This window comes from Anser cygnoides, chromosome 2 (genome assembly GCF_040182565.1).
Source record: "Anser cygnoides isolate HZ-2024a breed goose chromosome 2, Taihu_goose_T2T_genome, whole genome shotgun sequence".
NCBI lineage: Eukaryota > Metazoa > Chordata > Aves > Anseriformes > Anatidae > Anser > Anser cygnoides.
The window spans coordinates 18,977,253-18,992,657 of NC_089874.1; the positions used below are offsets into that span (position 1 = coordinate 18,977,253).

Sequence of the window (15,405 nt, forward strand, 5' to 3'; positions counted from 1 at the left end):
TAGAAAAATCTGTAAAGGCAAAACCTTCCCAAACCTCAAAAAAACAAAGCTTTAACTCACACATGGCAAGAGATACAACAACACTTCCAGTATCACCATGGAAAAATGTACTTACAAGAGCCAGTTCTTGATATTTGAAATACTGTTTTTTCAACTCATCTGACAATAACCTGTTTTTCTGTATTTTTTTTTTTAAACAGTTTACTGTGTTGCAGAGCACAGTGATTACTACAGTTACTCCCTGCTTCCTACTGCAGGGAATTCAGTGCTTGGATATCATGGAAAACTGAAGATAATCAATTTACCCAGTGCAAAGATGCAGAAATAGAAACAGAAAGATGAGAAGCATATTTTTTGACAAATTTTTTTTGCTACAATGCCATACCAGTACATCAAATGTACACATTTCTCACTTACTCCCTCTCCCACTCCCAACTTTCATGTGACTTGCTAAGGAAAGATATCCACCTTCTCTCCCCCATCCTAACAACCTGTGAAGGTGAAATTCAACCAGATTCAACCAAAGGGAAAAGTTCAGTAATCTATCATGGTCCTACTAATTATGCCAAATTAGAGATTTGTGAGAAGATCCTACAGTACTTCTGTCAAGTTGAGAAAAAGTTGTTCTACAGAGAAGCAGCATCGGACAGAGCTCTATTACATCCCCCTACGTCAGGCAAAGCTTGAACTAGTATCTGAGCATTACTGCACAAGGAAGAACACAACCAGAAGACACCAATCCCTAGAGAAACAGATTTAATTATTTCCGGCACTCAAGAAAATGCTTGTTTCCATGTTCATAACTTTGAAGTGCAGAAGTTTACCACGATCAAACGGAATACTTTTGCATGCTTTTCTGCAGAGCCCCTATGAGAATCCTGGCTTCTACTTCACCTCTCAGACCAGAAAGACAAGAAATTGCCAATGTGGAGGAAAGGCCAAATGAAAAAAGAGCTGTTTTATTGCACGCACACAATTTGAAAATGGTATCTCCAGCATTTCAGCAGAGCAAATATAATATTATATACCATGAAAACATCACTTCTGCAAAGGCTGTCACCGTGTCACCTTAATTTTTGAATGATGGCCAAAGAGAGATAACTCAGCCATAGTCAGGAGGTGTTGAGTGTCCACACCTGTTGTACAATGCACTATTTTAAAATAAGCAATCCAAATTAATACAGATTTTGAACAGAAGCAGCCCCTGTGTTCAAAACAACTCTGTTCAGTAGTGTGTAGGTAGAAGAGGGCCAAAGAAGTAGTCTTTACTTCTGAATACATGTAGCTAATGTGGTAGTTAACATATCTGAAAACAGGTCTAGAGCACACAAACAGAGCCACAGCAGATATGTTTGACATTCACCGCACATAGAACAAGAACAGTATTGGTCTAACTTTATAAAGTCACAGTAATATTGCTATAGGAGTTAATGTCATATTACCCAGTGATAGTATGTCATGCTTTTGAATGAAAAGTATCAGATATATTCAGTTGCTGCTACAGGAATATAACTAAAATTGAAGAATTTCAGGACCTTAAGGAAGACGCTGAAAGTTACCACATTAGCCCTTTGAAGCACATCTATTTGCTCTCTCATGTTGTGTGTGCACTAGTGTGAATAATCAAGTAATTAGATTTCTGACCTATCAAAAGGACCATTTTATAATTGAAGTACATAAATGAAAGGTGGTTGAGGATAGTGCCTGTAAATAAACCATTGCAATCTTTCTAAAATAATGAGGCCCTAAACTGTTGAAACAGCAGAAATACTTCCATGAAATATTAATAACAAAGCAGTATGACATGCTCAGAATTGATAATGAAACCAAGAAGCAAATGCACAATTAAGCAAATTACTTCACAGGAAATTTTCAGTGCAGTTGAATCAGCTTTGGGGCACACATAAAAGTCACAGCGCAGGCGGGACAGTAGTGGCATTTCCTTCTGGCCCACTGAGCTCATTTTGTTGTACCATTCCCTGGGGACAGACCTAGGATGGGTGGGGAGAAGATGAGGGTGTGTAGCCTCACCACCACCACCTCCACCACCACTCCTGGGTGCGATGTTAGGTGTGGGTAATGTGGTGGAAGAGCTGCTGCACAGCCACACCTCCTGCCCTCTCAGCATTAAGGTGGGAGAACACAGTCCAGTAAAAGGTAAGAGACAAAGACAGTGGGAAAGGGGATATGTTTCAAACGCCTTCTCTATACTTTCCTAATACAGAATGTTCACTTGAAAATACAAATATACCAGTCCTTGTTCAATACAGACAGAAAATTCTAGAAAAAGACATAACCATTTACTGCACAACAGGTATTTATCAGTATTTCTTATGTGAAATGGTCATTTACAAAGTATTTCAATAGACTTCAACCTAGGTACACATGCTCAGCTACTGCAAACCCGTCCATGCTGAAGCCTTGCTGGAGTAGCACCATGCTGTACTTCAGTGTAAAGGGTTTGGAAACATGAAATAAGAAGCTTTAAAAACCCTAAGCACTGCCCGTGCCCCAAAATAAGTGATTAAAGGCATTGTTTTGATTCATGTGCTTGAATGCTAGTACACAAGAAAAAAAAAAAAAAAAAAAAACACAAAAACACTAAAATAGTTAGTGCTCAGGGCAAATAATTGGAAAACACAAAGCAGTTAAGAAACATTATGGAAAGCATTATCACTTCCCTCTTCTGTATGTGCTGTACATCTACCCTAGATTTTGTAACTTGTTGTGTACATATTACAGTTATGAATTTAAACATTTAAAATAAAAACTGGAGGAAAGAGGAGTATAAATGCAACAGTAGTACTTACCCTTATATCTCCATTTACAGCTCTGGAAGTGTGATTAAATGCGTGTGCAGGATCTTTGTTGTAAACTTTAAGGAAAGACCGGTCTTGAATATTCCTGGAATCAAAAGAATCAGCAATGATAACAGATGAAAGTAGTTTTATTTACTTTATAGCCTGCAAGTTTCAGGTAACAGACAAACATAGTAGGTCTGCAGCCAACCTATAAGAAAAACCTAAATGCCATAGCTTAGACACACACAAACAAAAGCCTACTTTGATTCTCTTTCCCATGGGAAGTATCATTCTTTCACTACAACTCCACACCCATAAAAATTAGATAGTGTTAAGTTTCTTTCAAGATCCTGCCATAGAGTGAAAGCACTTTGAAGACAATAGGGCTTCAACATTTGCACAACGCTCAAAAGGATTTAGTTAATATTTACATGTTTTATTGTGTACTCAACCCACGTGAATTTTTGCTATTCTAAGAAGCAAGGATATAAAAGAAAAGTCTTTCTAACTTCAGTTATTCAATTAACAACTTCACAAATCTAATAAAAAATAACAAGTAAAAACTAAAAATCCAGCAGCAGATAAATCATTCCTCTAAACTTTATCTATAATAAAGATAAGGTTTTAAGGGAAAAAAAGGAAGCTAAAAGAAACAAACAAACAAGTTTTGATGAAATCTACCACAGAAATGGTTTAGAAAGAAAGCCCTAAGAGTTTATTTTATTTCACTGAATACTTTGTCATTTATTAGTTCATTTTTAAACTATCACTGTTAGGAAAGAGTTAGATGACAGAAGTATTCTATTTTGTTTCAAAACCTACCTTCTGATAATTTTATGGCTTATAAATTTGCACTGAGATCTGCTGATTTCTTGTTCACATTTAATCAGTAGCAAAGCCTCCAATCTACGCTCACTCGCATCCTTTCAAAGCTGCGATTCCTTTCATTTCCCACTAGTGATCTCCAGAGAATTTACTCATACATGTGACTGAATTCCTTTCCTCCAGGTGCAGCTACAAGTCTAGTGAACTGATCCTAATCACAGGGATTATCATTTAAAAATGAAGAAAAGGATGCTTGGGCAGGTCCAATTTCTTTCTTCCAATGTCATATTACAACCAGTGATTGCTTTGAATGGGTAGCTAGTCAGAACTTGTGCTGCTGTTGTAGATGTCAAGTAATTATTAAAGAAACTCACAGCTAAGAGACAGATCAGTGCCTTCTGTTTAAGAACTGCAGGGGCTGATGAGAAGTTTAGTATTTATGAGTGTTTACTTGCAGATTGCATAGGAAAATAGCTACCTTGTGGCAAGTTCAAGTTCTTCAATTATTTATGGTAATGTAAACTGTTTTCCATCTTACAAACTTAACTCTTCTGCTCTGAGACTTGCACTGGGATTCTCAGTTACTGTTTTCTGCCTCAGACTTGGAAATATGTTCCTTTTGATACAAAGCTAACTCTTTCATTTTCACCTCGAGAAATGCTATATTTTTCATATAAATGAATTTTATCTGCTGTCTTTTTGCTCTGATGGCTATGAGATGGCACCTCAACTAACTGGAGTTTGTTTTAAAAGCGTTCCCCATAAATACTTCTTGTAGGAACATGACACTTTAAAGTAAAACATTGCTGTAAGGCAAATCACCAAAATACTAGGCATTTGATCTCTGAAGTGAATTCTATTTCACCTCATGTTGCTATTCTAAGATAAACACCACTGATAGCAGGTATATATTACTGCATGTTCATTATTACTATTATTTGCATTACTGTAGCTTCTCGATGCCCGTGGCATGTTCAAAGGTCTCATTGATCTGTGTGTGCTGTATAAACACCCTAGGAAAACAACCCCTTCACCAGCTTACAAGATGAATATAAGACACAAAAGACAAAAAGATAGCTGCAGAAAGATAAGGGAACAAAAAGGCATGAGGAGACCGTAGTCTTTCCAGCCTGGTGAGCAATAAGCGGATCCCGGCACCACAGTCATGCATTAAATAGGCAGTGCAAGAAAGAGAGGGGAAAATTGGGACTGGAAGAAGAACAATGAGGTGGCTTTGCGGATGTTTGTAGATGACTCCATCCAAGCATGTTAGAGGGCTGCCTAAGAGGGAGCATGAAGGCACTTGTTTGAAAATTAAAGACATGCACAATGAAAGTTGGCATTATTAGCCAAGTGGAAGCAGATGGCACTTGGTACTGAACAAGAAATGAAAAGTAGCATTGAAGTGGGCTTGGAGGGGCCCTCATAATGAAGACAAGTAGTTTATATTTAATGAGATGGAGAAGATACTGTCAGAGGACAAGTGAAAAAACACATGTGAAACAGCGTGCTTGACAAACTAGGAGAATGATCTTTGTTGCTTCATTTGAATGGGTAAGAGTGAATGAGATTACCTTCATCAAATGTCAAGAAAAGAACATTATGGCAGTTGATGTACGAAAAGCTACATGTTAAAAAGCTGGTGTTAAAAAATGTTACAAAGCTGGTAATTTAGCCAAGTGTTTTTTCACTAGAGGGTGTGAAAGGAAAGGCTGCCTCAAAGCGATGTTACACAGAAAAAGAAAAAAATCTGAAAACATCTACAGGGGCTGCAGAACCCTGAACTGAATTAAGAAAGATCAGTTTATGGACTTAAGAAGCAAGTGAGTGCTTTATCCCCAGTGATTTATTTTTATTTTTATTTTTTTAAGAGAGAGAGAGAAAAGGAAATAAAAGGGGGGGAGTGGGATGGCCTTATGGTCTGATGAAGGAGTATATAATATGAGCTGAAACAAGCGGTCCATGAGACTATGTTAAAAAGAAGACCAAGGTTTTAGTTTGGGCACAAGAGGCAGAAGAGGCAGAAGTTTCAAGTCTAACTGCTCACATTCACAGGGAAGACATCAACAGCAGAGCTAGGTTCACTGGCACGTATAATTTTGCATACCATTTTACAGGATGAATCACAACCAGCTCAAAATGTGGATATAAAAATTTCCATTTGGTGAGATGAATCCCTTTGTAAAGCAAAATGGGATAGTTACCCAGGTAGGTATGATAACCCAACTAATCCACAGGGATAAGATGATAGTGAAAGATATAGACAGAGAAAGGGAATAAGGACAAAGCCCTGAAAAAAAACCACAACAGAAAATCAGTGCTCGAGAAGACAAAAAAGAGAGGAGAGAGACAGGAAGAAATTCAGAAAAAGCAGTCCCTGAAACTAAGGGAGATCAAAGTTCCAAGAAGAAAGCATTAAAAGTATATGACAGATCTCTGAGAATAAAGGTGTAATGTTCACAAAAGCTGGCCATTTGGTGATTTGGACAATTGCTATGGAACAGTAGGGAACAAAAGGTTGGAACTAGAAGAATAAAACCCCACATAGGCTGGAAATAGGTCTAGGACTGAACTGGAAGAGTAAAGCTCCAGACAGCAGTTGTAGTGATTGCTCAGTGCAGGACAGAAAGATGGGGTGGACAGTGGAAACTTAACTTGTGTGCAGGGAGAGTTTTGTTGGGAGGCACAGAAACATGTTTGCGATGTGAAGAGTAAGCGCTGTAATAGAACAGTAAGTTAATAAAAGGACAAGGCAAGGGATAAGAGGGTCAGAGGAACAGCAGACAGCCTCCAAGGGAGGTGGAGAGCTAATAGTCAACTGAAACATCTGTGTTTAAGGCAAGGAAGAAAGAAGATAATTGAAGGAAGAGATGGCAAGCAAAGGAGAGAACAATAATACTTCTTTTTATCTATTCTCTGAGGGGAGACACTGTGTGAAGATCTTGCAAAGAGTAAGGAACAGAAATGGAGACTTTTTTTTTTTTTGAAATTATCAAAAGGTGGTGAAAATGCAGCTGGTATTGTATGCTTTGGACTGCTGAGGTTTCCTTAGTGAGCAGGGTGGCAGAACTGAAGGAGGGAATTTTTCTATGAAGGAAGTCAGCTGGGTCGTGGGATTTCCTCTAGAAATACTCTACAATACAGGCATAGGAACAGAGGAAGCAGATGTTGGAAGCGAGCCAGGCCTGAGGTTGGCAGAGTGACGCCTGCAATAAGAGCAAGGGAAAAAAGGTGGAGCGGAGTGGTATTAAGATAATCAACAACCCCATTCTTAGGGGCAGGGAGGAGATGAAGTCATAAACTGTTAGTCTGAAACTCAAGGGAAGATGGAAGGATAAAGTGAGAGAGGAGGAGCTGATGGGGCAGATGATGGTTGGCAATAAGGCGCTCAGCAACAGAGACACAGGAACCCCTATCTTGATTTTATCACTTGATCTGATCTAGTGAGCAGACTGTTTGATGTATAAGAAACTTGAGCACATGATGAATGACGATGTAAAAATCAGATGGGTCTTAACATAGGAGTTACAGTGGCCAAACAGGGGTGTGGGAGACTGCAAAACAAGAAAGATTAAAAAAAAAAAAACCAAAAAAACATACACAGAAACTGAAATCCAAGAGGCTGGCTGATGACAAGACACTGGATAGACAGCCTGAGGAAAGCAAGACAGAGGAGAAAAAGTGGGGTGCAATGCTGTTCAAAGGCTAGAAGGAAGAGGAATGGGGGAATTTGAAGTGGCAAGGATAGAAAAAACAAGCTTGCTCTTTCCTTAAACTACATGAAGTGGAGAAGCACCTGAGCCAAGTAATCACCATAAGAAACAAGGCAGTAGTGGACAACACACTTCCCTTACTTTCATGTCATTTTCCTGTACTAGTGGTAGAGACTGGCAGAGAGGAAACACCTTTTCTGTTTTCTTCTCCATCCTCTTAGGCTCTTCTGTCCATTATTTTTACCTTGTAACATCTAATGAAAAGGATCCACAAAGGCCCACCTTATTTCCCTGCACAGTTCTATAGTGTGGCATGCCTGAGGTATGCCTGAGATTTTTGTTGCTGCATGATTTGGGATTTTCTGGAGCCCCTGAGAACCTAGTCCTTTTGCTTGAAGAACACAGACATCAGGACTGAAGGAACATGGTTAGCTGGGCAGCTTCAAACCCACGAAATAGAGGATAGAAAGAACCATCTAGATGTTAGCCCGATCATTTCTTGACTAAGCTCTGAAGTAGTGAAAGAAAGAAACTGCATTAGTTGCTGCATCCTGACATAAAATAGGAAGGTGGTGAGGCTGCTGCAGCAGCAGTTACTAATGCCACAGATCTCTGGCAGTGTTAGATAACAGATAATTGAAACTGTTGCGAGGGCATCAATGACATTCATATTTTTAACTTCAGACTCACACAGATCAGGTTTTGCTCTGCCAGAAAACAAGAAGACCATGTTTTCTGTAAATGTTTACTTTGTGTTCAGTGTTTTAAATATTTATGTCTCAGTTAAAATGCAGTAAAATATTAAATATGTCAACCTGCATGCATTATATGAATATTTGAACAAGGTACACCACTCATCAATGGCTTGTGCAACAGATGTTGCACCTACAGCAAGCCTCCCATATTACTTAGATACCACTGAACAGGCCTTTATGTGTTAGGACACTATCTGTTAGATACTTATCAGCTACACTCCTTTTTATTCTGCAAGTGTGTTACAAAAAAACAGTCAACAACAACAACAACAAATTCAGCAACAACAACAAAACAAATCCAAAACCCAGCAGCTGTAATTCCTTCTACACTTACCTCACATCACACAATTCATAGTATATGTTTCTGCTCTCATCCTTGATGTAAATGGCCACACTGGGCGATTCCAGCATTTTCATTGTCAGCTGCTGGGGGAAGGCACTTACAAAAAGGGCACGAATTGTGTCTGTGCTTGTGATTTCATTTGGCATCCTCAACTGCTTTGTTTCATCTCCATACTGAAGATATAAAACACCTACAAGCAAAATATAATAGCAAAATTAATATTCTTAAGTGCACAGAAATCATCTGTCCTTCCATGTAGAATATAGACCAAGCCCATAATAAGTTGAGAAGAATCAGTTCACACCCCTTGCTCATAAAGCAAACACACAACATGTTCCTTTTCAACACAATATTGGAGTAGAGCATCGAACACTGGTAGAGCTGTGCCTTGGCAAATATGCTTGCTCCAATGTTGCACTTTGCTGAGAAACCTATTTTTACAGTTTTTCAGTTAGATAAGTTAGAAGTTTACCGTAAGAAGGCCAATGGAAAATCCCAAACACACCAAGTCTGCTCTACAGGGGAAGGTGTTGGTAAATCACAAGGTAGGTTTATTCTTAGAGTAGTTGAGGAAGACCTTCACCCTTTTATATCACCCAGTTACCATTAAATGTAAATTTTGCATTTTAGCCTCCTGCTTATTGAACAGCCCCCCCCACCCCCCCCCCCAAAAAAAAAACAGAGTTCCATTTTAACACTAGCAATTTTATATTCAGAGTTCAATTTGCTGGCGTTATATAGTATAAAGCCCCAGGTGAAACTCCTAGCAGGAATAAAACTGAGGTCTCACACATAAACAAGAGCAATTTCAAATCCTTTCAGTTTCACAGCAGTGTTAATAGGCATCCTTAGCACTTGGTGAGAAACATAAGACAAGAAGTACACCATTCTGATATAGCTAACTCTCTGTTTTCAAGGAATGGGAGGCTGTAAGGTGTTGGATAATGGAAAAAACACGGATCATACAGACCAGGGACTCAGTGAAGGGATACCCAGTACCTCTTCCACCCTGCCCGTGCTGGCCCTACCAGGGATATACTGACTCTTTTGTAGCCAGTGGCTGCCTGTATTCCACTGGCTGGTGCCGTACTGCAAGTTGGACTCATTAGCTTTGCGACAGCACAGTCCCACTCCATCTCAAGCTACAAAGCCCACCAAGGACCAAAGGACTGAGAACAGCGACCTTGATCATCAGCAGAAGTCAGACTAGACTTGGTGCAGTTGGTTAGCTCTGACCATGCTACACCTAAAGACCACCGAAAGACATTCTCATGAGCATCTCCAATGCAGGAAAGCTCATTAGGACCTGCACAGAAGAAAACAGGCTGCTACCACATGGCTGCAACCAAACTAAGAAAATTCCTGGGATCCACATCACTAGGGAGTAGACGCAGAGGCAAATGCTCAGCTGAACTACTTTGGGTACAAAGTACAAGGGAACTGGCAAGCCCAGATGAGCCTACATGTCCACTCCGTAGTCAAGGCACAGATGTCCTGCCTGAGCATGGACTGATGGGATCACACTGGGCTCTTTCTGAGCCACCTCAGGTGTCTCTGTACAACAGTGCATTGTGCTCGGAAGGAACACCTTTACTCCCATGCTAGCTGCAAGAGATAGAGCAGGTAGAGCTTTTGCAGTGGTGTCTAAAGACAGTAAAATGGCATATCATGCACTTTGCAGACACTTAGCAGGCCAAAATGAGATGGAGGAGAAAAAAAAATGCAGAAAAGAAAGAAAAAAATACCATTGAAGTTTGTAGTTCCACCAGCTGTCTAAGATTTGGAGGTAACTGCTTTGTACATGGCCCATAAGCTAACTAGCCATAGAAAAGCATTGGGAAAAGGGATTTGCTCAAGAATTAGTGATTACAGAAGCATCTACACTGAATTCACGGTAGTTCATGTATATACAAGCAAGGCAGTTTTACATCACCCAGTCTGGATGCTGCCAGCACATAATGGCAGAAGCTCAGCATTCAGACTGAACTAACTGCTACTGTCTTTATTATATTTTCAGGCAGACTTTGGGGCCTGAGCAGAGTTTTGTGCTGCCATGCCTTGCATCTGCCAATAACCAACAGAGGTAGGCTAAAACTAGGCAGGGTACTTTATACAAACTGAATTCACCACAATAATTGCATCATAGATGGACTGTGTGTTGTTGTATCGTGGTCAGTACAAACAGGAGGGTTGGGAACACAAGCTCCTCAATGCTGTTACCATCAGTCATCACCAAATCTCAGCAAATCACAAAACTTAGATGGTGACTCAAACATTCTCACATGAAAGTCATCAACAAGGGGACAACATTCCCATAAACTATCAACAACAGCTTAGAGTCCTGAGGTACAAACACTGAGCAAAAGCAATGGCAAAAGCTGATGTCCTAGAACATAAAGGCATTTAGTGAAAAGAACAGAAGATATTTTAATCTAAGATGAGCTATCTTAGTCCTTTGTATTTTTGCCACTATATTGCTATAGAGGAATGCGTACATACTTAGGCAGACATGCCTACAATCAGTTGGTAGATAATAGTTCTTGAAGCTAGGAAAGGAAGATGTTAATTGTTATGAATACTAAACAGACTCCTCAATATTACCTAACCATTATTTAATATTATGCTGCTTTTATAAAACATTTTTAAAATCATTTCCCTACTATTACCAAGAGCTGATACTTCTTTTATTAAATTTGACTTCAGACCCCTTATGAATCCTACTATAAACTTCTATTTTCGTTTGGTTGGAAAAAATGTTTGAGACTGCAAGGTCACTAGTTTTATTTTGAAGATCAAGGAAAATTTTCCTAAGAATTCTATTTTTGATGCCAATATTTCATGAGTTATTAAACTTTTTTATTATTATTATTATTATTATTATTCCATTTTAATTTGAGGCATTATTCATTTATGTTCTTCTAAGGTAAAAATGTTTCTTTAGTGCTCATTCAAATATTCTCTGCTGTGAAACACCTTTCAGAATTCAGAAACTAACTATATTTGATTTTTTTAAGTACACATTTTTAATGATTGCATTTGGTTCACTGTTCCAAGATGTGCATAAACATTCATTTTTGATGATAGCTTTCAGTTCTTAGGCAGAACACAAGGAACCTTCAATATTTTGTTACTGGAAATTTTCTTGGATTAAATAGCAAAAAAACATTTTTTGGCCAAAAATACACACTTTTCATAGCAGCTTTGCAGGTGTGTGTTGACTCTCTTTTCTGCTTAGTTTAAAAGTTAGTGCAGAAGGCAGAAAACACTGCTTTTGCATCTCAGGACAATAAATGGATTCTGAATATTGAGCTACTGAAACCATTAACACAAAAGAAATGTTAGAACTGAAAATCTTTCTCATTCATGAGTCTGAATTATTCCAGAACAGTCTTGACTCTGCTTGTCCTCGAATAGTCCCACAAAATATTGATCCAAAACAAGATTGCAGTCATCGTTAGGTCTTTGATTTTCAAAGCAAATGTGCATGTTATCCAAAAAGATCATGCCTTAAAACAGAGCTTTAACATACAAATCAGAGAAATGTTTTGACCACAAGATTACTGTAGGGGTAAAAGACACTGTCAAAGGCTCTTTCCTTACTCTCCCTTAAGTCAGAAGCCCTTTAAAAAAACTACTGCCTTTCCTCTTGAGGTGTCTGATACATTTCATGATACAGCAATGCTTTAGGGCATTTCCTATTTGACAAAACTAACTGCTCACTCCTAAAAATCCTGTTTCAGCATGACAGGATATAAACACTTCCAAATTAATTCATTATTTTAAGACATACACTTTAGTTTTCTCACACACATTGATAGGCTGAAACTCTGAACTCTGGCAATACCCACATGGCCAACTTCACGGAAGCTGCTAGAGCTCTGAGGTGTGTTTTACCTTCAGCTAAAAAGTTACTCCCTTGGAATTAAAGTAAGAAGAAATAGAATATAGCTCAGGTACAGGTTTTGTTTGGGCACAAGCATTTATGCCAGCAAAGCTGCTGAAAAGAAAGCTAAACAAAAGAGATGTTAATGTCTCCATGTACCCTGAAGTTCCTCTTGCACTTATGCTTCTGTCACAACATATTTACCTGAAACACAAAGATTGTGCTGAGTTTTAAACACAAAACAAACTGGACTGTTACATGTCCTGCTAGTCTACGAAGTCAAGAAACACCAGGGTGCATGCGAAATACACTGTGCAACAGCCCACAGTCCAAGTCAGCCAACACTGTGGCTACCACTCCTAGGTGCTCCTAGATGCTGCCAAGCCTGGGCTTTTCTACAGCTACAATCAAACTGCAGTGTTAGGCTTTCCCTTTCTTTATGCTGGTATAATGCTTTCAGAAACACCTCTGGAAATTCTGATTGTTCTTTATCCTATGGACAATGAATGGGCCGTGGCATTAAACACAGGCTATAGTAGAATACATTTGCATGTAAGCCAGGCCTTAGAAACTTAAACCTCTTTACAAATTGCTTCACAAAATTCCTGTCAACAGCAAAGTATGTTTTATAGTAGGGGAAATTAAACACCCAAGAGGTGAAAGGACATGTTCAAAGAAAGGCTTACAAGCACATAATCCAGATCTTCTGATGATCACGCAACACACCACATGATCGCCCCTTCCTTCCTTGCATACAGAGGTCTTTCAAAAACAAACTGCTTTCTGCTCCTCCCGTTAGGAAGGGTCAGTAACAGAAGGCCTTGCAAAACAGTCTTTCCCCTCAGGGCTGATCTATATGCAAAGCAGCACGGTGTCATGAAAGACGTGCTGTTAACCTGATTTACATAGGCAGAGCCACATGCCCAAGCTGAACCCACCAGGGCCTGGAGCATCCACCCTGAGCCTGTAGTTGCGCTAGCACTGGTTTGGGACTGCCCATGCTGTGGCTGTGGCTCATGTAGACACACCAGGCCCATGGCAAGGCGCTCGGCTCAGATGCAGCTGCCAGTGCAACACCAAAGGCTGTAGAACCCAATTATTTACTGAGAACATGTCTACACAGTATAACGGTGAACCATAACTGAACTCATGGGGTCCAGCATGTCTATAGAGCTGCACCGTACCCTTACCAGCAAGCACAGGACTCCTTAGTTGCAGGTGACAAAGGCTTACTCCTCATGGCAAAAGCTAATGCTGTGTAGGCAGCATGACACCACCCTGCTCATGTCTCTCAGCACCTCCTTCTACTATATGGTGCTGACCTAATCCTGACTAAACACCATGCTATCATGGTTTTATTGCTAGTGATGACCTCAGTGCTGGGCAGCTGAAAGCTAGTTCAGAGATGCTTAGAAGAGCTTTAATCATAACTAGCTTTTATTCACAGAACAGGAATTATCCCTACAAAACTGGTTATTTAGCAGAAAAATGTGAAGCACTCAACAGTGAAGAAAAGTTAAATATCTGATAAATCAAGAATAAGTTAACAAATATGATTAAGTTATCTTCTGGGAGCTTTACAAATATCAGTTAATTCTCTCACACAACAAATTTTAAATGGAAAAACACTGGTATGCTGATAATCAAGGAAAGAAAACCAAAGCAGAGGAGTTAAATAACCTCTCAGTGTTAGAAAAGAAAATACAGTCAAAGCTTACATTGTAGTCCATGCATTTCTTTGCTGTGAAGCCATAGGAAACTTTTTGTGCAGATAAGACATCTTGCAAATTTCTGTATTGAAAATCTTATTGACATCTAGTAACACCTTAACCCATGGGCTCCTGTCTGAAGAGAAGTATTAATGTATTTGGCTGGTGTTTGATGCTTGGGTGGTGGAGCATTGAAACCTTCCCACAGAACCAGGAATCAGAGGCATGAACAAGGCACTGCTGTTCTCTTCTGACCCAGCCACTCTATGTACATTCTGGAAATTTTCTGTCCAATTTGAAAGTTTCAAGTAATAAGTAAAGATGCTTGGACTAAAGCAATCAAAGGCATTGGCAGCTCTGGAATTTCTTTAAATCAAAGCTGCAAAGCTAGGTATAACTAAAATGGGGGAAAATATGTATAGGAGGCCTCTAGAGCTTGTTGGGTGAGTAATGCTACCAAAATAGTACATTAGGAATTAGTACAGAATATATAAGGAATGGAAAATTAGATAAATTAGCAAAGAAAGCTGTGTCTTAAGGAGAAGAAATATAGAGCACATAGTAAGGAAATACAGTAAGAATTGCCAGAAATCAAGCTGAGTTATGTTTTGGAAAGTAAATTAAATAACATAGTGTTGAGTTATTGGATTTACTTTACTCGTTACCTAACTATCAATTAGCCGTATCTTTTTGAGATGATGGACAGTCTTTGTCTTTACACGCTGGTTGAGCTTGATCTTCCACCATATGGCCATTGAGTCACTGGCTCTGTCTGCACCTTCCCTCACGCTGAAGTCAGCAGCAATGCCAAGAGCAGATGTGAGAAAATGAACCCATATTAGTTCTTGTTGAGTCCTGTATCAATTCTAAAATCTAAGGATAACTTTTAAAATCTTGATAACTGTTTTTGTTGGAACATTTTAGGATGATCCAGAGGGGATCGCAATACAGACTGCCAAGCATTTCCTCAAAAATCAATTTAACATTTTTTTTTTTTAACTAAAATGGCAAGATCCTTCCAATTTTTCTTCGATTTTCCCTTGACACAATTATAATATATAGGACTGAGAGTGGCACAGCCCCATATTGTTCTTCCCTCACACTATCAGATAAACAGAGATAACTCATAGCTGTTGTCCTTATCAACAAATTCTGCAAAAGTTATGCAGATAAAACTTTATTACACTAACACCTCTAGCAGTGTGGAAGAAACTCCTCAATATGCAGTTCTTTCTTTCCACACCCACAATACTTGTCTCTTTTATTTCACCACACACATTTTCAACTAGTCTGAGGTCATTGCCATGATCCTTGTGGTATTTCTAGCCCGAAGCTCTCGTACTAGTTTCCATTAGCTACTCCCTGCTGATAATCTG

The 15,405-nt window shown here is 39.2% G+C and overlaps 1 protein-coding gene across 24 annotated transcripts in view; it reads right to left on the reverse strand.

Moving 5' to 3' along the window:
• KIAA1217 (KIAA1217 ortholog) overlaps nt 1-15,405 on the reverse strand; it is a 363,381-nt gene that overhangs the window by 73,606 nt on the left and 274,370 nt on the right. For all 24 annotated transcript variants that reach the window (XR_010829110.1, XM_066991591.1, XM_066991590.1 and 21 more), the window contains 2 exons: nt 8,429-8,627; nt 2,811-2,904 (listed from right to left, as the gene is read on the reverse strand). Coding sequence is in view for 23 of the 24 variants with exons in the window: in XM_066991591.1 (XP_066847692.1) it covers nt 2,811-2,904; nt 8,429-8,627 (293 nt within the window). In the remaining variant the exon portion in view is untranslated. The remainder of the gene's footprint in view (nt 1-2,810; nt 2,905-8,428; nt 8,628-15,405) is intronic.